Raw genomic sequence first — 27,408 nt, 5'->3', positions numbered from 1 at the left:
AACTTCGAAACTGAAATTTCCCCTCTACTCTGCAAGTCCAATGGTTGAAATCTAGGTCCCTTGTATTAATGTTTGAGCAAGTGAAATACCAAAGCCCAACTGCCCAAGTTCTTAATTCTTGGCCCACTCTTTGTTCCTCATTATGCAAAGCAAGCTTTTTCAGCTCTATATTTCTACTAATTGTATAATCAGTAACTAATTATTCTGCTAAAATAATTAACAGACCTTAAATATTGTTCCAAAGTGTCATTCTTTGCCTACTCAGGTAAATTACGTGTAAAATATAATACACTCATAATACATATTAATAATAAAACAAAATAGAAGGACATTGAGGCTCTCTAACACTATCAAAAACCTCTCTTTACACTGTTACATTCATACACGTTAGTCTAGGGTTCTTGATGCTAAAACAACTTGGGAAGCACGATTAGATGAAACTAAGATATGATCAAGTCATAAACGTACATATCTCGTTAATATTTGACAGAATCGAAATCATTTTGTTATTTTTTTAACGATCTTTTTAATTTATTTTGTTGTGGATTTAATGGACGCTATCAAACTTGAGATATATCATGGGGGTGAATTTAAAACAAGGGAAGGGATATATTACTACAAGATAAATGCGATACCATCTATGGGATTGAGATTAATGACCTATCATTGGAGCGTTACTTAGCTTATTTTAGTGATATTGGTTATCGAATTGGTTTTACAATTTATTACAAAAAACATCAGTCTGTAGGAGAAGTTTATAAATTGTTATTGAGTCATGAGTCAATTAAAGAGTTGCGTGTTGATGCCATAAAATCAGGTTTTGTCTCAATATATGTTGATCATTGTGCTAAAGAGAAGTAAAAAGATGTTAGTAATAGTGTTGAACATGACATGAATTTGTTAGATGATGGTGATGAATTAGATGATCCTGATTATAAAAAGGATGATGATAGTGAATGTGGAATCAATGAGGAATTGTTATAGGGTTATGATAATGATGTTGAATTTGATGTTGAGAAAGAATTAAAGGAAATTAGAGAGAAAAAAAGAATGTTAGGGAAAGGAAAGATTGTCATTTTAAGGATGGTAATCTTATTGAAATGCATATAAGCAATTGTGCACCAAATGTGACAGTAGAGTCTTAGGATGATCAAGAAGTACAAAATGAAAGACATGAGAGGCGTCAGACTAAAACTACTGCAGAGCACAATGTGTATATTCGTGAAAAACCTGAATGGAGGGATTTTGTGCGGCATGAGCATGACATGTTGGGGAAATTATTTTCTAAATATAATGATAATCATGAACTTGGGTGTGACAAGGTAGATATAAATGTAGATGACAAATATGATAGTGATTCATTTCATGTGACAAGCCTTCAATCCTCTGATTCAAGTGACAATGAAGTAGTTGACAAAATTGAGACAATAATGAAACCAAAAAAGAGCAAGAAGAGGCAAAATAAGCATCATCATTACCCCACTTTCAATCCAAACACTAAGATGGAACATATAGAGTTCGAACCATGTATGATTTTCACATCAAGGGAACAATTGACGGATGCAATCAGAAACTATAGTGTGGCTAGACAAAGAAGATTGTTCTTAAATCGAAGTGATTCGAAGAGGATGCAAGCCAAATACAGAGAAGGATGCAAAATGGAATTGTGGGCAAGCAGAATGGTAAACCAAACATACCCATCATATCTTGCTTAGAGTAGGATTTGAGGAAGATAGAATGTACGTAGACCATGCCCCTATTCTGAAAGAGTAGGAAGGCTTGTGAAGACTCCCGACTTAGTGTAAACAAAGTATTGTATGATATATATGTAAATAGTACATTGGCCCATGATTTCCTATACATAGGACTCACCTTTGTCACGAAATCTTCCGTCATTGAAAGATCGGAGCCTTTTCTTCCAACCAGAATGTCATAATCTTTAAAATCACGAGACTGAGTCTTAACCACTCTAATACGACGTCTTCATTCATTTATATCTAATATCATATCACTCGTGAAATTTAAGACTCCCATGTCCAAACTTAATTGATCGTCCACGTCCGATAGGACCGACCTCTCTTTCTCTTGCCTCTAACCGATATGCGTTCAACTCTTTTAATCGCGACTGAGTTACACTTGCGTCGAACGTGTCCATACCTACGAAAACGCCATTACCTTATTTTCTTAGAAATAAACTCCAACACCTAAAAGCCGTCGAAAAATAACAGTCGAGTATATGATCTGTCATGATGCTATCACAATCCAACATAACATACACATTTATGTTGTCTGTACCCTTCGCTCCTGTACCTTTCTCAATGGCCAACACCTCATAATCATATAATAATGACGGTCTGACTGCTACTCGATAAAATTTACTCTTCAACTTTAAAGATACACGCAGCCCTCCAGCGAAGTTATTCTGTCAAAATATGATAGGTCATATCCGCAGAAATATCACCATTACTCTAGATGATAGAGCCCAAGTTCTTTAAAGTATTAGTTTGTGGTACATGGGCCTCAACAATACATACAACTACATCATACTCAGGAATCTCCTCGCTGAAATTGGCACATAAGTACTCAGTTTCCTAACGGCTCAGACGCAATCCATAACCCTCCCGCGATACATGCTACCGTTCTAAGTTAGCATTAACCTCATTTCAAAACCCAACGATTAATACAATACCATCAGTAAAAAGCATACAACAAGAAACATGAGCTTGAATGTCATGGATAATCCCATCCAAAAAATTATAAAAATTAAAGTGCTAAATACCGATCCTTGATGAAGTCCTACCGCAACTTGGAACTACTGAGGATCTCCAACCAGTATCCTAACACATGTTCCCGCCAAATACATATCTTGTATGATCCGCATATACACCGCCGGATCCCTCGCGCTCCTATACATATCCAAAGAACTGTCTTTAGTACACTATTATAAACCTTTTCAAGATCTATAAACACTATATGAAAATTCTTACGACGCTCTCGGTATTTCATCATAAGATAGCAAATTCATTGACTCAATGATTGACCTTCCATGCAGAAAAATCAAACTGATTTGCTGATACAATAATAATTTTTCTAATCCTGTACTCAATAACTCGTTCCTGTAATTTCATCGTATGACTAAACAACCTATTATCATGATAATTACTATAATTTTGAACATCATCTATGTTTTAAGTTAGCATTCGAAAGAAAATGATGGTCACTTTATTTAATATAACGGTGTTTCTAATGTGTGCCCAAGGGCACACAATAAGCACGTACTTTCATGAAAAAGGCTTGTTTTGATTGGTGGAATTAGTGTGAATGCAGGGGCGATTAACATTTATCACTTATCCACAAATCAAAAGCTAATATTTTCATGAGAGTTAGTGACTATTGTGTGCCATGAGCACACCATAGAAAATTCGTTAATATAATAGCGGAAGAACGTCACAGTAGAACGTCACAGTTTGTTTTCTTCGTTTCGTTAACACTCGGTCATTAAGTCTCACTCCATTATCATATTCTACCCTGATTTTGATTAGTAAACGAGTTTTTTCTTTTACTTCTTAGTCCTTGTTAAACTTCACTCAATCTATTTATTAATACATTATTTTGACCGGCGCCGGCTCAGAAGTTCATTATAATATATGTACATGGCCAGGAGAATCGTGGAGCGATTGCCAACGAATAAATAATGAATTTACTTTCTATAGGTCAAACCATCATGAACCAGCAGGTTATACAAACGATAAAGTAGACATCGTTTGATTATTGAAATTTTACCATAGATGAACATGAAAATAAATTTTAATATATTTCTAGATTAATACCTTATTTTGATTCAGAAAATCTTAATACCTGCACTTGAAAGTATCTCCGACAGGTTAGTATTTTTAGTGGAGAGACTTCTTAACTAAAATTGTGAATTGAAATTTATTTTTTACTTGGAAACTTAATCTACATTCAAATAAAGTAAATCAAAATCTATGGAATAAGCTATACCAAAGATTAAAAAAAAATATCTATCATATTTTTAATAAGGTTAGAGATCTTTGCAAATAATCCTTGATCTCCCAATCTTCAAAACTATACTTTAAGGACGACATCATATTGACTTTGCAGTATTTTATTAGAAGCTAAAAGGATGTTGCATTATTTGATGATTTTGATCTAGAGTATGTTGAGCTCATGCTAGAGACAGAGATATCGCCTTTTATTGTGTATTCTTCTTCTTGGAAGTCTAAAATGAAGAAAAAGTAGAGCACAGTCTAAAATGAAGAAAAAGTATAATATTGTGGGGTTTTCTTAGTAATGCATGCTGAATTAATATTTAATTATAAAATGTCAAAACACGTGCATGGTGCATCCATATTTATGGTTAAAAGGTTGATATAGTAGTACTCCCTCCGTCCCTAAATACTTTTCCTGTTTCTCTTTTTCACGTTTGCCAACACACACTTTTGATCATTAATATCTTTAATTTTATATTAGTATTAAATATAAAAATTTCACTATATTAAAATACTCGTAAATACGAAACCAACAAGATCACTCATGACTATATTTAGTCTTATAGATTAGACGTAAATTAGTCATTTGTCTCATGTTATGAACAGTCCCGACATATCAAACGAGAAAAGCTTTTTGGGACGGAGGGAGTAGAATATTATGGAAATTGCAAGTACGGTGAAGGAATGTTTGGTGCATGAACACGTGGAATGAGTTTTATCTATTCTAATGACGTTTGGTTATAAAAATAAAAATTCAAATTCATATTTCAAATTCCAAAAATATAGGTTTTTAATACAGTGGTGTATGAGATGGTGGTATGCAATCAATTTTATTTTTATGTTTTCGTTTTTATTTTAGTAATTAAATATTAATACTTAATACGAGAATAACCGATGATGAAAAAATATATAATAATAATAATAACTTATTAATATTTTTAATTATTATAAATTAATGATTTAATATTTTGAATTTGAAATTAAATATATTAATTTCACATTCAATCACATATGAGATATGATATCTTAAACACATACAACCATACCCACATGGTGAACCAAATAACCCTAACTACTTTTTGTCTTGTGATTGGTAAGGATACCTTAAATATGTTAAAAGCAATATATTAAATTATTTTGAAAACTAAATGGAAGTGCCTTTTCACAACCAATGGATTTTTCTTATTATTTTAATTTTCAATAATAATGAAGAAATTGTACAGAAGTTGCTCTATTGTATCCAAATGCTATATAAGGGAAATGAGCACAACCTAATGCTTTCAAGCCTCAACACACTTGTAGTCCAATATATCCTTGATTTCTCTCCTACTCTTTTTCAGGTTTGTTTTACTCTGTTTTCCTCTGCCTCTCGTGTTTCATCACTACAAGTCATCTCACTCATCTCCAGCTTTCAGACACATGAACAACATGAAATCTCCAGCTTGCCAGCACAAGAGCAAGCCAAAACAAGAGCTACCTCCTCGACGAGGGCAAGTGAAATTAAACATTGTCGGTAACTTGATTAAATTCGTCGTCGGGTTATCGGATCGAAAGGAAAGAAATGGAGGAAACGGCGGTGCATGCATATGCATGAGTTGCTCAGCAACAGCAAAAACCTCACCTCAGGATTTCTGATACAATAGGTCACATTTCGAGTACCGTGTTTATTTTATGTGTTCGTTCTTGTTCAGCTCAAATCTCTTGTAGCTTGTTTATTTTGTTGTATTATGTGAATTTTCACAATATATTACAGGTCCTTGACTAATTAATTTGTTAATTGTATGAGTATCATAAGTTTGCTTAATAAATCGATTTGCCATTATATTTACAAGAAAAGATAATTGGTAGAGTTGATTAGGAGGATCATCTGTTTAAGCCTAATTTAACGATAAAAGTTCATATTCTGTCATAAAAAAACAATAAAAGTTCATATAATTTTACCCACTCATCACTTATTAACTCATTTTACATGGAAAGTAGCATGCCCTGCAAAGTTACGTGCCATCACTTCGGACGATTTATAACACACAACAAACACATAATTATAAATAAAAACGAGGTTGATTCAGAACCCTCGGAGAAAAAAATATTGAACGAATTCGTTTTGTAAATGAGTTAATTTATTGCCAGACGATACAGTAATTTTTTTTCTTTTTTATGCAGTATCGAAATTTAGAATCAAATTATCCGATGATCAAAAAGTAGCTGCGGATAATATAGTTTGACATTCACGAACATGTGTTAGACAACAAAAAATATCAAATACAAACAAAATTAAAGTAGAAACTAGAAATTCTGAAAAGTTAACACTAATCTAGTGACCCCTGTAAACGTCATCACACATCGTCAAAATACACACACTCATGATCTCATATAATTCTCTTTAATTCTAATCATATTTTGTTAAAATATAGTATAAGAATTATTAATTGAAATTTTCTCTAACTCCTTAAACTTTCAGATAGATACTTCCCAACATGCTATCAAATATCTGGATCCGTGGAGATTTGAAATTAGGTTCTCTGTCATCATAAAAATGAGATTTCGAGTGAGTGAGGGAAGTGTTGGAATATCATATATGAACTAAACCTTCAACTAACACCTTAAATTCTTAGATGGACCGACTCTAAACAGATTTTTCTCGTCAATCAATATATTTTCTTAAAATCTAACTTTTTTATACTTTTCTCGATTTTCCAATAATCAATTTGCATACGATATGTATTATATTTTGATGTGATTAGAATTTTTTTTTTCTAGTTTTCATTTTAAAGAGATTTTTTGGGAAGTAGGACCATACATACAGGTGGGAAAAGACTGACAATAATTTATAAATATAATTCTAGTAAGTAATGTGTTATCGAAGAATTGAAGTCAATCAATCCTAACAATTCATATGCATGTCGCATCGAGAAATTAAATATCGGTCCAGATAGTAATTTATGTGTTGGAAAAGATAATCTCATGGAGTGGAGCTGCGTGATAGCCCTCCCTAGCTCCATTATTATTTATCACTAAAATTTATACAAAAAGAATTAATTAAATAATTAATATGTTTATCTATTCCTGTTAGATACTACCTCCATCCCAAATTAGATGAACCCGTTGACTTCGGGCACGCACTTTAAAGTCCATTAACCGCAAAGCTAAATTACTTATTTTTAAAATTTTATTTCTGCAAATAAAAATTTAAATATGAAATTTTCGTTGACAAAAGAAAAATTACAAAATTAAATTTCGGAACTAAACGGTCAATGCACTTTAGGTTACGTGCCCGAAATCAACTACCTCATCTAATTTGGGATGGAGGGAGTATTTTTTACTAAATCTATTTATCTCAGTTATCTTGGATTTGAAGGATTTGAAATGAACTTGTGAGGTAGTTCACGAAAGAATATTTAGAATTTTGTTCCAGAAGATGAGAATAATACTGTATTTGTTTGATAAATGACCGGGAGGAATGAATAACAAATCTTGACTTTAGAAACGGGGAAGGGGGAACTATGTGTAAATGTCAATATATTGACTTCTGCGTGTGAATATGGTTGACTAGTGTTCCATATTCAAAAGTCAATTTGGAACTTTCATGGAAATTTATGAGTTTCAAGACAAATTGAGTTCCTCTGCAACATTTAAGCTTTAGAGCAAGCCCAAGAGTGTCTTAGTTGATACCCTAAATATAATATAAAATATCATGTCCTAGTATTTTTATAATAGAGAGAGAAAGTGAGTGTTGATGAGATTTTATAATAAAATATGTGATAGGGCAAGGAGAGAGGTGCCTCAAAAATAGGGCTTGAGGATGTTGTCCTGGTGATACAAGGCATCACTAGAACATTGTTGGATCAACTTTTTTCATCAAATGCCCTAAATAATAACTTTTAGGACATGAAATAGGACATCTCTTGGACTTGCTCTTAGTGAGTACTCCTCTGACAAAGAACTGCTGTCTTGCGTTTTCAATTTTTGTTTGCCACAACGAGGGCTTCGCCTACCGGAAAAAGGTTCGAATGATACAGCAATAGAACCAAACGACTCGATATCATGTATCATTTCTTCACGGCCGGCCCTTGGGTAAGGCGACCAAGGCGACCGTCTAGGGCACCACTTTGGCTTGGGGCAAAAAATTTCATATATTTATTTTATATACTCTTATATAGATTTGTTTTTTTATTTAAGATTAAAAATTAATTTAAAATACAAATAAATAAATGTATTTGAGACATCAAATTAATTTAAAAATATATTTAAATTAAATATTTCAAAACTATTTATAAAATTTTAAGTCAAACTTAAATTTAATAAATACCAAAAGACTTATTTCTAAGAAAAGATTTATTTGAAAAAATGGTCAAAGAAGTACACGCTCAAACTAAAAGAGGGGTAAACATCAAACAGACATATGTGAATACAATAAACTATTGGATCGGCTGTTGGGTTGGCTCTTAAGAGCATCTCCAATAAGCTCTTTAAACAAGCTCTTAAATGAAAAAAATAGAGAGCATTAACAAAATGGAAGCTCCAATAGACTCTTAAAGGCTCTTCAAAACCTTAAGAGTCTATTCTCTCTCCTCTCTTTTAAGAGTCTCTCACTCACTCTTAAGTTATATTTTATTATAAAGTAATACAAGCATCCACTTTCTCTTTCCACTCTAGTATTGTAGTCCTATTCATTTAATAATAAAATATTGTTTAGGAGTGGATGTAAAGAGTGTTGTTGGAGATGAATATACATTAAATTGTTAAGAGTGAATATTTTATATTATATTTGAGGAATGACTTAAGAGACTATTGGAGATGCTCTAATAGGAGTTATCACTGAAGAGACTTTCATCTGCTTAGAAAATGAAGCGTCATCAATTATCAGGTTATCAGAAAAGGCAAAAGAAATTGAAATCGATGGAAGCAGATAAATTGCAAATGGGCTCACTGCACAAATTTTTTGGGAAAAAGGACTCCAAAAATACTAATGTTGGGGTTTCTAATGAAGATGCAGATGTTAGAGAAGAGGCTGAAAATGAGGGGACCCATGTTGAATTTGAGCCAGAGATTGAAATCGAAGAGCAAACTGAAAATGCTACAATTGGGCTTGTTGAGAATGATGCGGAAGATGTTGAGGAAGAAAACACAAATAATACAATCAATTATGATCCTGGAACTTGGAAGAACATTGATCAATGGCTAAGAGATTCGTTGGTTAGAAAAGGTCCTGTGAGAATTATTGTAGACCGATTTCCAAAAGATTCAAGCAACAGACATTTTTCTGCGATGCATTATACTCGGATTCTACCTAATGGGGACAAGCAAGATAGAAAGTGGCTTGTTTATTCACTCTCAGCAAACAAGGTATTTTGTTTTTGTTGTATGTTATTTAAACGCAATGTAGCCAAGTCAAATTTTGCAGAAGATGGAATTGATGATTGGCACAATCTTACTGCTAAGTTAAAATCTCATGAAAGTAGTAATAATCATCTTGTAAATATGAGTGCTTGGATTGAGTTAGAGGTGAGGATGGAGAAAAATGAAACAATTGATAAGATTGAACAAGATCGAATCAAAAAAGAGATAGAGCGCTGGAAAAAAGTCCTAGTTAGGATAATTGTTGTGGTAAAAACTCTTGCTTGCAATAATTTAGCATTTCGAGGAGATGAAGAGAAAATTGGTAAACGCAAGAATGGGTTGTTTTGTAAATTTATTGAGATGCTTGCACTATTTGATCCAATAATGGAGGAGCATATTCGATTAGTTAAGGAAGGTATATTACATACACATTATCTGAGCCATAAAATTCAAAATGATTTGATAATGTCACTAGCAGATGAGATAAAGGATTCAATCATAAAAAAGATTTTAGAAGCAAGATACTTTTCTGTTATCTTGGATTGTACATCTGATAAAAGTCGTGTTGAGCACATGTCTCTTGTGCTTCGGTGTGTTGATATTTCTGTAACTCCAGTTAAAGTTGAAGAATTTTTTATATAGTTTGTGATATTTGATGATACATCAGGATTTGGACTATTTAGCAAGCTTGAAGAAGTTCTTCTTGATCTTGGACTTGATATTGACGATGTTAGAGGACAAGCTTATGACAATTGAGCAAACATGAAATGGAAGCATAAGGGTGTTCAGAAAAGACTACTCGATGTCAACCCTCGAGCCTTCTACACTCCCTGTGGTTGTCACAGTCTAAATCTTGTGCTTTGCGACATGGCAAATTGTTGTAGTAAAGGTTCTAACTTTTTTGGGTTATACAAAGGTTATACACGTTGTTTTCATCTTCAACACAACGATGGGATATTCTTAAAAAATTTGTTAATGGCCTGACATTAAAGCCATTATGTGCAACGCGATGGGAAAGTCATGTCGAAAGTGTAAGAGCGGTAAGATTTCAAACTTCTAAATTAAGGGATGCATTGGTTCATCTTAGTAATGTCACTCAAGACTCTATGATAAGGAATGAAGCTAGAAGTCTGGTCGAAAATGAAATTGAAAGTTTTGAGTTTTTGTTTGCAATGTGCATCTGGCATAATTTATTAAATATCATCAATGCAGTGAGTAAATTTTTACAGCGTGAAGATATTGATATTGATCTGGCCTTGTCTAGATCGGAAGAACTTATAATTTTTTTTAAAGAGTTCAGAGAAACTGGCTATGACTCTTGTAAGGATGAGGAAAAGGAACTTGCATTGGAGTTGGATGTTGAGCCTGTGTTTCCTGAATAGCGAAAGATTCACAGGCTAGTTCATTTTGATGATCTTGGGACTGCCGGAGCTGATGATGATCTGAATTTGAGTGCTGAAGAAAAATTTAGAAGGTACTTTTTCTTGTATATTGTTGATGAAGGGGCCTTTCAATTGAAAGAACGGTTTAAACAATTTCAAGATTATCAGAACAATTTTGGGTTTTTATTTAACCTAAAGAAGCACCTGTCTAGTGATGACGAGAGCTTAAAATCTTGTTGATGAAGCTTGAAGAATATCTTAAACATGATATGCGATCTGATATTGTTGGTGCAGAATTGTTTAATGAATTGCTGGTACTACGAATGGTTATACCTGATGAGATAACAAAATCAATTGATGTGCTTAATTATTTAAGCTCTAGTTTAAGACAGATAAATTATCCAAATGCTTGGATTGCTTATAGGATCGTTGTGACCATTCCTGTTACAGTCGTAGAGGCGGAAAGAACTTTTTCTAGGTTGAAGCTGATCAAATCTTATCTTCGCTCTTCGATGTCTCAAGATAGACTTAATGGATTGGCTTTATTGTCCATTGAAAGTGAGATGGCAGATTCCCTAAATTATGATAAAATTATAGAGAGATTTGTATCTCAAAAGCCAAGAAAAAAGTTTCAAAATCAATGATGGCTAAGGTAAACTCACTTATATAGCTTTTAATCCATTATTGTCTTATTATACATCATAACTGTTTTAGCTTACTAATACATTATCACTTGTTGCTGTTGCAGGAGGTCGAAAATTTCAGAATTGAATACTACAAGAAACTCAGTTTGTTATTTTTATTCAAGTATTATATAACTGATTTTATCGAATTTGTGATGATCAAAATATTAGAAACCAAGGCTTAAATGTGATGCATTCTTATTCTTTTGTTTCATATGCAAGTTATATACTATTTTTAATTAACAGATGTGTAAAAAAAATAAGATACAAAAATACAGGGCACCATTTTCCATTCTCGCCTAGGGCACCCAAATCCCTGGGGCCGGCCCTGTAATTGATTGAAGGGATTTGAGAAATTTTGACTAAATTTAGTGTACCGAAGGAAGCATTAGAAGGCCGAGAATTGCTATAAGATCTTTGAAATGCTCTGTCAAAGCCAAGAGTAACTTTACGATCTTTAATCTGCACAGACTCGGTTTATTTGTGTGTTTGGTTCTAGTCTTTCTAGTAATCTATGATGAGCCATCCCTTTTAAAATTATTCATCAGAAAGAGAGATGTCTTGTCATTTATGGATCCTGGAATTACCGTATCGGGTTAGTTTGTAGGGGATGGGTTTAGCATTTATCAAAAGAATTCTTATGCCAAACTTTTCTCATGCACAATATATTTTTTAATAAACTCGTAATATCAATGCAACAAGAATATAACCTTCTAACATGTTTTTTTTTTTTTTTTTGAAATAACCTTCTAACATGTTATAATTGTGGCTTTTAATTTGGAGTGACTTAAATCACATTTTAATGTGATTCGTAATATTTTTTATAAGAGTTAATTGCGAAATGCACCCCTAAACTTGGGCCCAAACGCACTTCAGTCAACATACTTTTATAAATTGCAGTTTGTAATCCCTTATTATTTATCGCGCTGCATTCGACATCTCTTCCGTCAAAAGATAACGGAACTGTTAAAAAATCTAGGACAATTGCGGCAATTAAAAAAAATTATAACACTAAAACCCCTAATTAAAAAAATCAAGGGCAGTTTTGTGGATTTCCCCACCAGAAAAACTCATTTATAAGTTCACATACATAGTTCTGCACCTCTATAAAAATACTGCTTAACATAAATAATCTACTTGATCTAAATTAACCTCCTGTAGATTAGGCACCTCCATCAAAGGAGACGTTTACAGCTTTGGAATTCTGGGTTTAGAGATGGTGACGAGAAAGAGGCCAACATATGATATGTTTACCGGAGGGCTAAGCCTGTGGGGTAAAAAGTCATTATCATAGAAGGATGGAGAAAATAATAAACTCTATGTTGTGTTTGGTTAGGGAGAATGGAATGGAATAGAATGAGTAAAAAATACTTGAAACTAATAAAGATAGAAAGAAAGTTTTGAAAAAATTTGAAAGAATGCAAAATTGTTATGATGAGATTTGAGAAGAAATTGAGCATAGGAGAGAATGGAGTATTCCATCTCAAATGGAAGGGGTGATATCTAGCATATGATGTAGGGAATGAATGGAAGAAGGAATGAAATTTCTTAAAAATCATCCATAAAATAGTTCATTTTTCATTCCATTCCTTCCGCAATCATTCACCCCAACCAAACACAACATAATATGGTGAGAGACTGAGAGCTATTCAAAATCAGTCCCCTAAAGTGAAAAGAATGTGGGAAGCCACAATAGGAGAATTAATTGAGCTAGGTATTCTTTGTACCCAGTCTAACCCCTCTGCAAGGCCTACAATGCTTGATGCTGCTGATGACTTGGATCGCCTGAAGAGATAGCTGGCAACAATGATGTTTATTGACACAATGCTTGGCCATCTTGTTTGAAGTATAGGAGATTAGATTAGGGCTAATACAAACATATTTAGGGCATTTATAGCTAAATTGGGGAAGAACACTGTTGAAAATGGATTTTCTGGTTCTACCCTCACTCAAGTAACGTTAAACATGGAGATTTAACGGACTTGGACGGAAAGAATGTGGAATGCAGTGTGATAAATAATAAGGGGTTGCAAACTGCAATTTATAAAAGTATGTTGACTAAAGTGCGTTTGGGATGCATTTTGCAATTAACTCTTTTTTATAATAAAAACAATGATTTGTGATAAAATGCATAAAGAACTCTATATAAGAGATTTATCTCCAAGTATATAACCCCATGAACGGGTGATTAATAATATTTTTTTAATTACATATATATATATATATATATATATATGTAATTTTATTTTAAAATTATAATTATATTTTTTAATTGTGTATATATAGGCCCTGTTTGGAAGTTAGAGGTTTGAGGTATTTTAGATGTTTGACCACTAAAATAAGCTAATATTAGTATTTAGTAGTTAGCGTCTTAGCGGATTGACATAGAGGTTTGGATTCAAAAAGCTAATTTTGAAAGAGCTATTTTGAGGAGCTTTTGGATAAACGGTTTTGGTTTGTGTCAAAAAAAAACTAATCAATCAGCTATTTACCAAACAATTTTACGAGAAACAGCTAATTCAATCCGATAGTCAAAACATCAAATTCAATCAATTAGTCAAAACAATTAATTTAATCAATTAGTCAAAACAACTAATTAAATTCGCTAACAGCTAACCGCTAATTTCCAAACAAGCCATAATTCGCGCACAGAACGTGCATGCATAAAATGCGACAAAAACGTGAATCTCAAAAGTATATTAAAGATCTATTGGACACGCGTTGGGATCGATTGGACAAGTGTTATGTTCTTTTATAATGTTGGACCAGTGCTCTTTTTAATATAACTCGTCTTACAGTCATACGAAACAACGGTGGGCATATGTATACTTTTGGCCCAGTTTCAAGATTAACTGTTAGCGGATTGGCGGATTGAATCAGATGTTTTGACTATGGCCCAGTTTCAAGATTAACTGTTAGCGGATTGGCGGATTGAATCAGATGTTTTGACTATGTGTTTGAAGTAGATGTTTTGATTAACGGATTAAATTAGTTGTTTTCCGTAAAATTGTTTGGTAAATAACTGATTGGTGAGCTTTTTCTGACACAAACCAAATCTTCTAACCCAAAAAACTCCTCAAAGTAGTTTTTTCAAAATTCACTTTTTGGATCCAAATCTCTATTTCAATTCGCTAACTATTAAACACTAATTTTAACGGATTCCAGTGGTCAAACCTCTAAGACACCTCAAACCTCTAATTTTGCTCAAACCTCTAACCTTCAGACATGGCCTTTGTATATATTCATAAAGAAAAATATAATATTTATATTATATTGATTTTTTGGAGTAGATGTTATTTGAAATATATTTATTAGAAAATATGTTATTTTGTTATATTAATTTTGTAAGTATATGTAATTTATAGTTAGGTGATGATTTGTATTTGTCTTAGATTAGAACACATTAAGCCTTAAAAACAAGAGTATATGATGTGGTTTGTTTTCGAATAGAATATTATGTTGGTATATCTATCATTATTATATATTTATTTATATTTATTTTAATAATTTATATTTATTTTGTAAGAAAATGTAATTTAGTAATCATAACAAGTATAGTCTGTTTCCACTTAATTGTATTTATTTTTCTATAAAGATAGAAAAATGATAATTTAAAAATGAACAAAAGTATGTGATCTAATTATATTACTATAATTTTATTATATTTGTTATATCAGTTTGAATAAATATCTAGTTATTAGTCGAATATTTAAAATCAAATTAGTGAACTTTCTTCATTAGTATCGATTAATCGAGTGAGTACTCGAGTAATTTGGTAATTCTTAAAACCACAATTACATTATCTATCAAAATTAGTGTACGCACTATTTACTCCAATTTATTTGATGAATTAATACATGAGCAGGCACACATATAGCACTAAAAAAAAGAAGACAAAATCGATCACATAAAATCGACATATAGAAAAAAGTGTCGGGATAAGACTGACCAGTTAAAATTGATCAGTTTTATCCAGAACGACATCATCTAGGCAAGACTTTGGCTGATTTAAACAGATGGGCCGGAATTGGTCGGTTTTAGTGTTGACGTGTCCAGATCATAACCGACCAATAGTTCGGTTGGTTAAGTGTTTGGATATCTTCAATTAATTTTGTAATGATCTGTTAGACAAAACGATGCCGTTTTGGGTCTAAAGTCAAAACCGACCGTAGGCTTGGTCGGTTTTCCCTCAAGAGTATTGCACATTTTTCAATTAGGTATATACAGGGAAGTCTTGTAAAAGTTTTTAAGTTAAGATATCCAAAATTCTAATTATATAAAGTTTAATCACATATCATTTAGCGAGTAACTATTTAATTTTTAAATTCGATATTAAATGAGAAATAAGATCAAAAATTAATCAATAAACACATTATCACATATTAAGAGTATTACTCCAATACAAACTACTAAATACAAACTGAAATTTGAATCAATGCTTTTAAAAGTATAATGAGGTTTGTAGGCCCTGAGAATGGATTCCGAGGTAGGGCTTGACAATGTCTAGTGGACAAGGGTGGACCCTAGTTGGAAGGGGATGGGGTAAGATATTGGCTCTTGAGCTTGTGTAGAGCCTCTCTCAGTCTTGTCCAGAGCCTTAGTGAGGTTTTAGTGGGCCTGAGGTTGATTGAGTGAGATTGGGAATGGGTCTCGGGTGGGTGATAGACATCCGGGAATGAGTGATGTTATATATATATATGTGTGTGTTTGGTTTCTCTTGCTTCACATTGAGCTTATTTTGATTCGCATCGAGTGGTTTGTATTTGATCATTAACCAACATATTAATATTAAAAAAACCAACATATTAATATTAAAAGAAAAATTACTGAACAAATAATAAAAATGTTCTTACTACCTATTTAGAAATATATAAAAATATTGTAATAGCTAAATTTTAAGGGGGTCGATTAATATATTATAAACAACTTTCAATTCATTAATATTAAAATACTAACAAATGCTGTTAAATATTAAATAAAAAATAATAAATTTCAAATTTTATTCTCCTCAGGATTTAAAGCTAGTATAAATAAATTTAAATAGCCGCCTCAAAAAACCTTGCGTTTGGGAAGGCGGTGAATGATTCTTTGAAAAATCTTAAATATTAGAAAAATAAAACATAGTTGCTAAATACAGTTCAAAATTACTTTGTGCAGTTCATAGAGATTACAAATGTGTCCTTCCTACACTTCTGCGCAATATTAGCAAACAAACAAAGTCAGCCCTAATTTTTTGTGCTACTGGATTAACGTATACAAGCATTAACTAATATATTTAATTTTCTTTTTTCAACTATTAACTGATGCATATGCATGAATATTATTTAATACACACATTCTTTTTGTTTAATAATACATGCATGTTAATACAGTAGAAACTCTTTAAATTAATACTCGGTAATTTAATAAACTCTTTAAAATAATAAATTTGTCCGGTCCCGACTTGGGCCAATTTAAAAAATTGAAAAACTCGATAAAATAATAAGATAATAATTTTTCGTGAGATCTTTTTATAATTTTCGGTCCCAGAAAAATCATAAATTAATATTTCATGAAAACTTGCTTAAAAATACTGGATATTGAACACATTTATTCCTCTTGTTTACATTTACCGTACAATACTTCAAAAGTCATTATTACAATAGTTGCCAATTTATATTGAGTCCCAAGATTCATAGCAATGTATTTCTAAGTGAGTAATAAGTATACACTATTTTGCATTTTTATTTGGTATGTAGTGTATAATCGGTTAAAAACTCTTTAAATTAATAATTATTAATTTATCGATAAATTAATAACTCTCTAAATTAATAAATTTCTCTGGTCTCGTCATTATTGATTTATAGAGTTTCTACTGTATATTCATGTTAGTGTTACTAACTTATTAGTAATAAATAGATTTGATGATACATATTCTATTTTCGGTATATAAAAAAACATATAGATTTCATTGTTTTATTAAAATATCATCTTATTAATAAATAGATTTGAATTGTTATCATCCTGTTAATTTTATTCTTTTTAGTTTTTGTTGAAAAATTGCTTGTGCATTCACAACTTTAATTTAAACAACTTAAAATTTTATGACTATATTAGACTATATTTGATTATTTTTTTATAATATAATCTTTAGTTGACCATTAACCTTAATATGTATTAAGAATTTAAAAAGATAATTTGTATAAATAATATTTATTCATATATTTTTTACATATAATTTTATAAATAAAATACTTGATTTTTCAAATAAGTTAATACTAGTGTCTGTTATAATTTTTTAGTCAAAATAAAAATACCTGATTTTATTATAATATAAACTTTAGTTGGCCTGTAACTTTTAATATGTATTAAGAATTTAGAAAGATAATTTTTATACATAATCTATTCATATAATTTTTATTTGACTTTATGTATAATTTTATAATTAAAATACTTGACTTTATATATAATTTTATAGACTTCTTTATTTTTTATCGATGTGTTTAATTTTTTATTTTGTTTATTCTCATTTAATCAAAACAACTTAAAACTATACTATCCGCACGGCCCCCAATTACCATCTGGATGGGCTAAAATCTCTATAACATAAAATATTAAAAAATTTACACTAGTGTTTCATATAATATATTAGTTAAAATAGAAAATGCTTGATTTTTTTATAATACAACCTTTAGCTCGTCTAGAACCTTTAATATGTATTAAAGATTTAGAAAGATAATTTGGATATATAAGTTTTATTCACATATTTTTTATTTGATTTTATAAATAATTTTATAAATATAATTATAAAATCCCAATAATAATTTAACATGGAACAGTTGGAAATTACAGTTCATCATTAATTCATCGCATACCTATATCTTATTAGTTGCAAGTGCATGCAAACGTAAATTCTTTTATTTAAATAACGTAGAATATATATATATATATATATATATATATATATAATAATTCATCCAAAAATAAAAATTACAAAATATTACGAAAGTAATTTTTAATAATTTTTCTTGTAATTTTAATTATTTTTTTGTGAATAAAATTACTCTTCGCACGAAATTTTAAAAGTATTTAAAATTTATAAAAGTGAATGGAACCTGTAATAATCAATAATTATATTAATTCATGATATTATATATACAAAACTAATAGATTATTGAAAACGTGATAATTATATTTTATAATATATTTTTTTGAAAAGAATGCATGCTTTAGAATTAAAATCTAAACATTTTAAATTTTTAAATCAAGAAAGTAAGAAAATGATTGTTTACAAATTAGTGTTGTAGCACAGTATTATACACATGTAAATATGCATTAGCCAAAGCTTTAACTGTCAGAAGTAAACATATTGTAATCAACAACACACATTTATTAGGGTTTGATACATTTAACAAGGCTAAGGTCATATTTGTAATCTCTGCGAACTGCAGAAAGCAAAAATGAACTGTATTTAGCAACACCAAACCAGGAGGATTGCGGTGACGAAGACCAAGAGAGCAAGAAACATTCATAAAGGAATCTACGTGGAATCTACTTGGACGTATCTTTGTGTTTAAAAGGCAAATGCCTTTTTTTCCCATTCTCTGTTTGTGCATTCCAGTTCTTTCTCTTCTGGGTTTTGCACTTAAATAGAGAAGGAAATAAATAACACCTTCACACGCCAGCTATCTCGCATTCGTGTTTATTTTATCCTACACATGCCCACGTTTCATTCATTCCTCACACATCTCTTTACATAAATACATGTATATATACAGAGACGGTGGATCGTTTAGGAAGCAGTAACTTAGAGCAATGGGTTGTTTTCCATGGAGTAGAGATGTTACAAAACGCTTAAAAAATAAGATGGAGTACAAAGCTCTTGATCAGAACTATGATCACCCTCGAACAACATTAGGTACATTCTCTCTCTCCCCCTCTCCCTCTCCCTCTCTCTCTCCCCCCCTCTCTCCCTCTCTCTCTCTCTCTCTCTCCCTCCCTCTCTCTCCCTCTCTCTCTCTCTCTCTCTCTCTCTCTCTCTCTCTTTCCCCCTCTCTCTGCCTCCCTCGCTCTCTCTCTCTCTCAATCAATCAATAGGAATGGCATGAATTCTTGTTCTGCATTTTGTGGACGATTACAATGAAACAGTACATATTTCTGATTTTTTACATCTTTGTAATCATTCATTAGCGCCTCATTTTACTGTTCAATAGCTTCCGTGCGATCGTGAATTGTTTTCTTTAACTTAATAGTCTTGTATAAATGAGTGACATATGATTGCTTGGCATTTCATATATGCTGGTTGGAGCTGTTCAACTAATGCTTTGACTATTATTCTTTAGAGTTTGACGTATTTTGTCCTGTTTGTATTTTTTTCAATAGGCTGATTTGCATTTTCAATTAGACAGTTCAATCAACCTGCACTGACAAAGTAACTTAGTAATTCATATTTTTTGCAACAAAGGTCACAGTTTTGTTTTATGCACTATATGATGAACACTGACAAAGGAATTGTGTATTGAGTATGTGACACATTTAAGAGAGTCCTAATTGTTCACTATTTTGTCCGAAAGGTGGGATTTGCTGAAAAGCTTAGGTAACCACAAAATGACAATCAGACGGAAGAGGTGAGCCGTCTTTTGTGATGGGTTGTATCAGAGTCTGTTGGGAAGGCTTTATTTGCTACTAGAATTGCTGGGGGATGACTTCTCTGTTTGAACTAATGTGATATACTAATGGTGGTCTTTATGATGATAATATATAATATGAATTCAATTTACTTGCATAATCTAATTCATGTGAATTATCTGAGATTAAAGAATCTCTGCTCATTCTGTGCCTTTTGATTTTGTCCTTTAAATGGTTTCTTCTGTCTCCTGTTACTTCTTTTTTAAACCTCCTTTCACATGGCTCAGATGCATCGGAAGATTCATCAGAAGATACTGACAAGAAAGAAGATTATGGGGGTGTAGAACAATCTGTGGTTAGCAAGGAATTGGACTGTAACAGAAGGGTGGGTGATGATGACAGAAAGAAGGGAAAGTCTAAGTCGTTTAAATTATCTGAATTGCTTCATGCCACTGAGAATTTCAGTATGGAAAACCTTCTAGGTGAAGGTGGATTTGGCAAAGTTTTCAAAGGAAAGCTCAAGGAAACTGGTGAGGTCAGTTGAAACCAGCTTGTCTTTCTTATATATATATTCTCAACTAGCAAGTTGATACTTTTCTTTTTGGATCCATTTATATATATGTGTATATATATTGCACCTTTTAAAACGTTTTGATCATGAACTTGCATATTGATACTTTCTTTTTCGTTTCTATCATATATTTACTGAGCCAGCTTTTAGCTATCAAAAAACTAGACTCTGATGGCTCACAAGGTATCAGGGAATTCGTTGTTGAAATGATGACTTTAAGTCTAGTTGATCATCCAAATCTTGTAAAGCTAGTTGGATATTGTGTCGAGGCAGGCCAGAAGTTGTTGGTGTACGAGTACATGTCATTGGGTTCACTGGAGGGCCATCTGCACGGTATATTATTTTCATAACCATGTTCTTCCTTCTGTACTCTTGTATTATCGAAGTTGAGTGCTTTAACATGGCACCGCTTTTCTGCATATCTACAATTCTTTCTTCATTCGTACATACATTTGTTATATATGCTGTGTCATTTTGTTCTTGTCTAACTATATAGGCCCAAACCGAAAGGGACTTGATTGGAATATCAGAATGAAGATTGCAGCTGGTGCAGCAAGGGGACTAGAATATCTACATGATAAGATGAATCCCCCGATAATATATCGTGATCTGAAATGTTCTAACCTTCTGCTGGGGGAGGACTATCATCCCAAGCTATCAGATTTTGGGTTGGCTAAAGTGGGGCCTACTGGGAACAATACTCATGTTTCAACTAGAGTAATGGGAACTTATGGTTACTGTGCACCAGAATATGCAATGACTGGCCAGCTGACATTTAAGTCAGACATTTATAGTTTTGGGGTTTTTCTTTTAGAGATAATTACCGGAAGGAGAGCAATAGATAAAAGGAAATCTGCCAAGGAACAGAATTTGGTTGCATGGGTAAGATATCTTCTTTCAGTGAATAATTTCTTTCTACTATTTTGGTATACTCAAATCATACAGTTTGCTGTAGTTTTGATATGCCATAGAGATTTGTCATCTGTTTTCAGCAATATGTTTCAAAACAAAGCTATGCCCTAAATGTTGATTTAATGCTGAAGCACTTGGTTAGTTGCATGTTAAAAGTTTTAAAACTCATGGTTCTTTTACACTGTAATTTAATCGTGTCATGCTAAGGACTAAATAAGCCAACCTATATAAGTATGTAATGATACCTATTTCGATTGTTGCTGTGCTTAATATCCCTGCTGTGTTAACTTGGTTCGGTTGGAGTGAGGGGGAGAAAGGTGTGAGATTCTTAAACATTTCTCAAATTAATCCTCCCTTTGTTCGTTCCATGTAAGTCCTTTCAATCTGCAAATTAATTGCTCATCCGTTCAACTACTTGTATACTTCACACACTATTATTATCAAGCTGCTGCAACTTCCCATTCTTCCACTATAACAGAGCAATTAAATAATTTATAACTGAGATTTACCAGTTTAGTACTTGTAGCATTGTGATAACTTGTATGCGGCAAGTTACATTCGGTTTTTTGTACATAATAGTTCCTTGTACCCACAGTCATGACTGGCATTCTACATTAGCATTGTTTCATTATGGCATTTACACCAGTAAAATAAAAGACTTGATAGTATTGAACCACAACTCTACCATTTTCTTTAGTTTAAAATTTGGGAGATTGCCTCTTGCCTTTCTTTATACTTTACATCCTACTAATTACAAAATCCATTATTCTTTTTATTTTTATTAGTAATTTGTGTGTTTGTCTGTGCAGGCAAGACCCCTGCTAAAGAACAGGGAAAACATTTACCATATGGTTGATCCTGCGCTCCAAGGCCGGTATCCAGCAAAATCATTATATAAAGCTTTTGCAACTGCTTTAATTTGTGTTCAAGAGCAACCTTCCAAACGTCCTCGTGTATCTGATGTGGTTAAAGCTTTAGATCACATAGTGTCACAAACATACACTCCACAAAGCCATCCTTCTTAGAACACTCAAGAATTTCTTCTCGGTCATTTAACGTCAAGAAAGTATTCTTTGTTTTGATTGCAAGTATATATAAACTATTTTAAAGGTTTAAGCTAAATGTTCAGTTGTGTTCATATCCGAGCTGTAAACCTGCCATCAAGTTTTGGATCAGAGTCATGATCACGGGTCACAGCTTGGAAAGTATGACAAGCATAAGTGGTCTGTTAAACTCCTTCACATTCATTTAGATTTTAGTTATTAACAGAAGGGAAAGGCGTATTTTTAATATAATTAAATAAACTTTGGCTTTATGATTTTAACTGATATATTTCTTTTGCTCATTGTCACGTGGAGTGTTTGGATCGTTGATGAGAGTGAAATTCACCAATGAAAATGAAGGGCATGAGAGTTGTGGTTCACGAGAATGAGAATGGTATATAAAATTTCAAGACGTAGTTAGGATTTACCAATTAATCTGATAAGAGAAATGAGGTTAGCATTTTCTTCAACCAAACACCAACATATGATAAAAGTTTCGATACTCATTGACCGGACTCATTAATTAAAAAGTTCCGAACTTATTGTTTAATAATAGACGTGGGGACGACATTGGTTGATATGTATTCGAGTGGGGGTGAAATTGGTTTAGCTTATAAAGCATTTAGTGAAATGGTTGGGAGGAATGTTGTTGCTTGGACTTCTATGGTTAATGCATTTCTTTTGTATGGTGATATAGATTCAGCGAGGCGTCTATTTGATTTGGCGCCTGATAGGGATATTGTTTTGTGGAACACTATGGTTTCGGGGTATATTAAATGTGGCGACATGGTAGCGGCTAGGGAGCTTTTCGATGTGATGCCTAATAAGGACCTGATGTCTTGGAATACCTTGTTGAATGGCTATGCAAACAATGCAGACGTTCAGGGAACTGAAAAATTATTTGAGGAGATGCCTGAAAAAAATGTTAACCGTTCTAATTGATGTTTAACTTTTTGGCACGTATATTGAGGTGTAAAAAACAATATCTACACTCAATAAAAAAAAATTCAATTCTTAGATCAAATAAAAGTTTAGATTCTAAACTTCTAAACTTTTATTTGATATAAATTTTATAAAGAAAAATTATGTTTAGATGTGATTTGTATAACACCTTAAAATAAGTGTAAAAAAGTCAAAAACCGTTAAAATGGGACAGAGGAGTCATTTATTTTTATGATAATTGATAATTGGTAAGCTATCATGAGCCAAAATATGAGCCCAAACATGGAGTGAGCTCCCTTTAACACCCCTGGATAACATATCGATCAAACATTACTACTATCAATATAGGTACTTTAGACTTCACCGACAAAGACATTGTTTGCCGGTCGATGTTTCATATAAATACTTTAAACATCACCGCCAAAGACATCGCCCAGAAAAATTGGAACATCAGTTTTTAGCCGATATCTAATGCAAAATTTCTAGTAGTTGATGCATTGTTTGTTAGTGGGCTTGGCTTTGCCTAATAAAGCACCTTGACAAATGTGGTACCTCCCAAATCATGGGATCACCCAATGAGAATTAATATTTTGATAACTCTTCGAGGCTGCACGTTAGTCTACATTACATTTACTGTCAGATCGGTTGCGCCATTTTCCATTTTCACGGTTAAAGCATTAGCTTCAGATATTTGTGATACAGGGGAGCTACCAAGTCCCAGATGATCATAGGTTGTTAGTTCTTTTATCATGCGTTAAAATTTGAACGACAAGTTGCTTACTAAGATTAACAGTGAAGTGGAAGCAGAAAAGATGGCAACATGGTAACTAATATACTTCTTTCTTCAAAAATTTTCTTGCAACAAACATTGGTGTACTCTTTTTTTTTATTATATAATTATTTATCAACGAATGTTCGTGAAAAGCAGTTGTGACAAGATCTAACTCACAAAATATTTTCTTAAAGAAATCTGTTGATCAGAAGAATATTTGCAATAAATTTTACTTATGCTTAATTAGGTATTAGAAATGCAAGCACTTAAACCAAAAAAAGATTGGGGATCTATATAATGTAGTAATCTTGGGAGAGTATGGGGCTAATATACCTGGCTAAAATAAGGGTGAATTGAGGGAGGAGGGTTTAGTCAGTGGCGTATACAGAATTTTATACATGGTGTGTCATTAATTTTATTTCAACAAATTAATTAAAAAAACTGATTCATATATAGAAAACACTTCATATTACTGCAATTGATCTCGACGAGTTTTCATGTTTTGATAGCAATTTACAATATCATTCATCTTAATATTCAAAAATAAATCCCTCTCTTGATATGTAATCAAACAATCATTCAACATTTGATCTCCTATGCTATTTCGTAGTTTAGCTTTCACTTGCGTCATTCCCGAAAAAACTCTTTCAACACTTGTCGTTGCAACAGGGAGAATCAAGACCAATTTCAGTAACAAGTAGACACTTTCATGAGTTGTATGCTTTCCCGTTTCAACAAGTTTCACGGAAAGCTCGCCAAGACTTTTTAAATTCCAAAATCTCTCATCTTCTCTAATGGAAACAATAAAATTCTCTAGAGAATGCTGAAAGAATAACAATTCACTACTTGAAAACTCCTTTGGGTAGAATGTAGCAAGTCGAAGTAATTTACTTTTGTCAAAAGCAGCAAATCTATTAATTAACGGGACTAAAGCATGACATGCACATAAGTAATTCCTTACTAACCTCGGGGAAGCGATTTTCAAGTTCTTGCAATTGAAGATCAATGACACTAATAAATACTTCAACTCAGAAATGATGTAAATTTGTTACCTGAGAGCCTTTGCCTCTGTACAACCTTCTCCCTGGAACAATATAATTTCCCTCCATATTTGGAAGCTCAACACCATACTTAATCATAAAGGAAGTTACCTTGTCCATATGAGAATCCCATCCTTTACCTCGCATCTTCTGTAAATTTGTCTTGGTTATGTTAACCATAGACATAGCATTTACAATATCTTGATCATGTTTTTGCAAAGCCACATTTAACTCATTTGTTATCCCAAATATAGAAACCATTAAGTGAGCCACAAACACAAAGTCAAAAGACATCAACAGAAGGATGATGGATTGAGCTTTATTAGAGTCAATTGTATCAGAAACTTCTGCAATAGCATCAAGAGACTCAAAGATCGTGGGATATAGATTAAGAACATTCAATATTGTTTTAAAATGAGAGCCCGAACGAGTATCACATGGTCTACCTAAACCACGTTCTTGATTTAAACCACTTCCCGTCTCAATTTCACCCAAAGATAATGCTTCAACCACTCGGACAGCTTGTTTTTCTCAAAGAAATTCTTTTCTTTTTGATGAACCTCCCATAAAATTCAAGAGAGGTGCAAGTACATCAATAAAGAGCTAACCACAATCAAAGTTTTTCTTAGCAATTGCAACTTGTGTCAACTGAAGTTGATGTTCAAAGCAGTGAACAAAGTATGCTTGGGGGCATTCATTCTGCACTATAGTTTTGAGCCCATTGATTGTACCTTGCATATCACTCGCCCCATCATAACCTTGACCCCGAACTTGAGAGAAAGTCAATGAATATTCCATGAGTAATGACTCAATAGCTGCCAAAAGAGTTAATGAAGTAGTATTGGGAACATGCACAACACCAATAAATCGTTCACACACTTCTCCTTTTTGATTGACATATCGCAAACGAAGAGCCATTTGTTTCTTATCAGAAATATCAACGAAATCATCGGCAAGAATTGAAAAAAATCCATCATTAAGCTCTTCAAATATTGCCTTAGTCGTTTCTTTTGCACAAGCATGAATAATATCTTTTTGAACTACCGGAGAAATGAGTTGACAATTACCAGGAGCCATTTTTAAAACTACTTTAGCATATTCAGGATCATGTTCTGAGAAAAGAGTTAACAATGAAACAAAATTACCTCTATTGCTTGAACTTTCTTTTTCATCGTGCCCACGAAATGGCAGCCCTTGTAGCAAAAGCCATCTGATGGCTGTAACTGATGCTTCTAATCGCTTGTGATATGCATTCTTAATCTCCACTGTTTGTTTTAATAAAGCACTGCTAATGCTTCATTCTTGTCTCTTGAACAATTCCATAGCAACCACTGCATTATTATGACAACTCATGTGTTTACCAACATGATCTCTAATGGTAGATAATCTATTCCAAGACTTAAAGCCTTCATTAACAAAAGCATCACCCCCTGCAGTATTTTCAGCCTTGAACAAATAGAAAATGAAACAAAAGGCAACATCTTTATCCACACTATACTCAAGCCAAGATTTCCAAGTATCATACCATCGAACATTAAAGGGACGCTCTTTAATCCAATTTTGTGTTTTAGGAAACACATAATCGACCGGTTGGCAAGGCCCTCTTTGTATGTATGTTCTTCTCACTAAATCCCTTTCATTAGGATGAAAATCACTCATTTTTTTTCCTTTTTCCAAGATCATGAGAAAGATTTATAACATCAAAATCTGGTGGAGGCAAATTGACTGATGGAGAAGAATTTTGTTCACTTGTTAGAGGTGGTGGGAGGATTTCAATTGCAGGAGCAAGAGGTTCACTTGCTTGAGGAGAAGCAGGAGGTTCACTTGCTTGACTTAGAGAGCCATTTTCTCTGTTCGTTTTTTTGGTAAAGAAACTCGTTATATCCCGTTTATTCAACCTTTTCATGCTGTCACTGCTCAACAAGCAAGAAAAGCAATGATTTTGTCAAAAAATTCACTGCGACATTTTCACAAACACCTTGTTGGCTCAAAGTTTTCTATGTCAGAATGTATATTTTTGGAATTTAAGAAATCCACAAATTATCCAGACAATATGAAAGCTGTATGTGTGGAGTTTGAGATGAATACAAGAATTTGTAAATTAAA

At 32.5% G+C, this 27,408-nt stretch overlaps 4 protein-coding genes across 8 annotated transcripts; 3 read left to right on the top strand and 1 right to left on the bottom strand.

The window, feature by feature from the left end:
* Positions 1 to 8,507: 8,507 nt before the first annotated feature.
* On the top strand, positions 8,508 to 11,629 carry LOC108217808 (uncharacterized). 5 transcript variants are annotated; one of them, XM_064091285.1, is made up of 4 exons: positions 8,508 to 9,356; positions 10,018 to 10,390; positions 10,651 to 11,384; positions 11,481 to 11,629. In XM_064091285.1, the coding sequence occupies exons 1-2, from the start codon at positions 8,856 to 8,858 to the stop codon at positions 10,114 to 10,116; spliced, it is 600 nt and encodes a 199-aa protein (XP_063947355.1). In that variant the 5' UTR covers positions 8,508 to 8,855; the 3' UTR covers positions 10,117 to 10,390; positions 10,651 to 11,384; positions 11,481 to 11,629. The 5 variants fall into 5 exon arrangements, with proteins under 5 accessions (XP_063947355.1, XP_063947356.1, XP_063947354.1 ...); XM_064091286.1 differs by having other exon boundaries at positions 10,644 to 11,384; XM_064091284.1 differs by having other exon boundaries at positions 10,018 to 10,824; positions 11,183 to 11,384.
* A 7,443-nt stretch (positions 11,630 to 19,072) lies between these two features.
* LOC108216337 (probable serine/threonine-protein kinase PBL5) lies at positions 19,073 to 22,621 on the top strand. Its single transcript, XM_017389077.2, has 5 exons — positions 19,073 to 19,312; positions 20,310 to 20,557; positions 20,737 to 20,926; positions 21,090 to 21,475; positions 22,315 to 22,621. The coding sequence occupies exons 1-5, from the start codon at positions 19,210 to 19,212 to the stop codon at positions 22,528 to 22,530; spliced, it is 1,143 nt and encodes a 380-aa protein (XP_017244566.1). The 5' UTR covers positions 19,073 to 19,209; the 3' UTR covers positions 22,531 to 22,621.
* Positions 22,622 to 22,902: 281 nt separating this feature from the next.
* On the top strand, positions 22,903 to 23,490 carry LOC135152277 (pentatricopeptide repeat-containing protein At2g44880-like). The gene is made up of 2 exons (XM_064092138.1): positions 22,903 to 22,942; positions 23,105 to 23,490. Exons 1-2 carry the CDS (start codon positions 22,903 to 22,905, stop codon positions 23,488 to 23,490), a joined length of 426 nt encoding a protein of 141 aa, XP_063948208.1.
* Positions 23,491 to 24,731: 1,241 nt separating this feature from the next.
* LOC135152276 (uncharacterized) lies at positions 24,732 to 26,961 on the bottom strand. Its single transcript, XM_064092137.1, has 4 exons — positions 26,664 to 26,961; positions 25,911 to 26,600; positions 25,414 to 25,805; positions 24,732 to 25,310 (listed from the first exon to the last, which is right to left on the bottom strand). The coding sequence occupies exons 1-4, from the start codon at positions 26,959 to 26,961 to the stop codon at positions 24,732 to 24,734; spliced, it is 1,959 nt and encodes a 652-aa protein (XP_063948207.1).
* Positions 26,962 to 27,408: the final 447 nt, after the last annotated feature.

Source organism: Daucus carota, chromosome 4, assembly GCF_001625215.2.
Source record: "Daucus carota subsp. sativus chromosome 4, DH1 v3.0, whole genome shotgun sequence".
NCBI lineage: Eukaryota > Viridiplantae > Streptophyta > Magnoliopsida > Apiales > Apiaceae > Daucus > Daucus carota.
Note: the sequence above shows the minus strand (reverse complement) of the source record. Positions and strands in the feature narration are given on the sequence as shown.

What these genes read in the sequence shown, in the direction of transcription:
- LOC108217808 (XM_064091285.1), top strand. Translation starts at nt 8,856, where the DNA reads ATGAAGCGTCATCAATTATCAGGTTATCAGAAAAGGCAAAAGAAATTG. An exon ending in ATTCACTCTCAGCAAACAAG is followed by an intron (nt 9,357 to 10,017) that starts GTATTTTGTTTT and finishes ATGATACATCAG; the next exon opens with GATTTGGACTATTTAGCAAG.
- LOC108216337 (XM_017389077.2), top strand. Translation starts at nt 19,210, where the DNA reads ATGGGTTGTTTTCCATGGAGTAGAGATGTTACAAAACGCTTAAAAAAT. An exon ending in TCACCCTCGAACAACATTAG is followed by an intron (nt 19,313 to 20,309) that starts GTACATTCTCTC and finishes CACATGGCTCAG; the next exon opens with ATGCATCGGAAGATTCATCA. An exon ending in AACAGAATTTGGTTGCATGG is followed by an intron (nt 21,476 to 22,314) that starts GTAAGATATCTT and finishes TTGTCTGTGCAG; the next exon opens with GCAAGACCCCTGCTAAAGAA.
- LOC135152277 (XM_064092138.1), top strand. Translation starts at nt 22,903, where the DNA reads ATGAAGGGCATGAGAGTTGTGGTTCACGAGAATGAGAATG. An exon ending in GGTTCACGAGAATGAGAATG is followed by an intron (nt 22,943 to 23,104) that starts GTATATAAAATT and finishes GTTTAATAATAG; the next exon opens with ACGTGGGGACGACATTGGTT.
- LOC135152276 (XM_064092137.1), bottom strand. Translation starts at nt 26,961, where the DNA reads ATGAGTGATTTTCATCCTAATGAAAGGGATTTAGTGAGAAGAACATAC. An exon ending in TACCATTAGAGATCATGTTG is followed by an intron (nt 26,601 to 26,663) that starts GTAAACACATGA and finishes AGAGACAAGAAT; the next exon opens with GAAGCATTAGCAGTGCTTTA. An exon ending in TAAGAAAAACTTTGATTGTG is followed by an intron (nt 25,806 to 25,910) that starts GTTAGCTCTTTA and finishes GAGTGGTTGAAG; the next exon opens with CATTATCTTTGGGTGAAATT.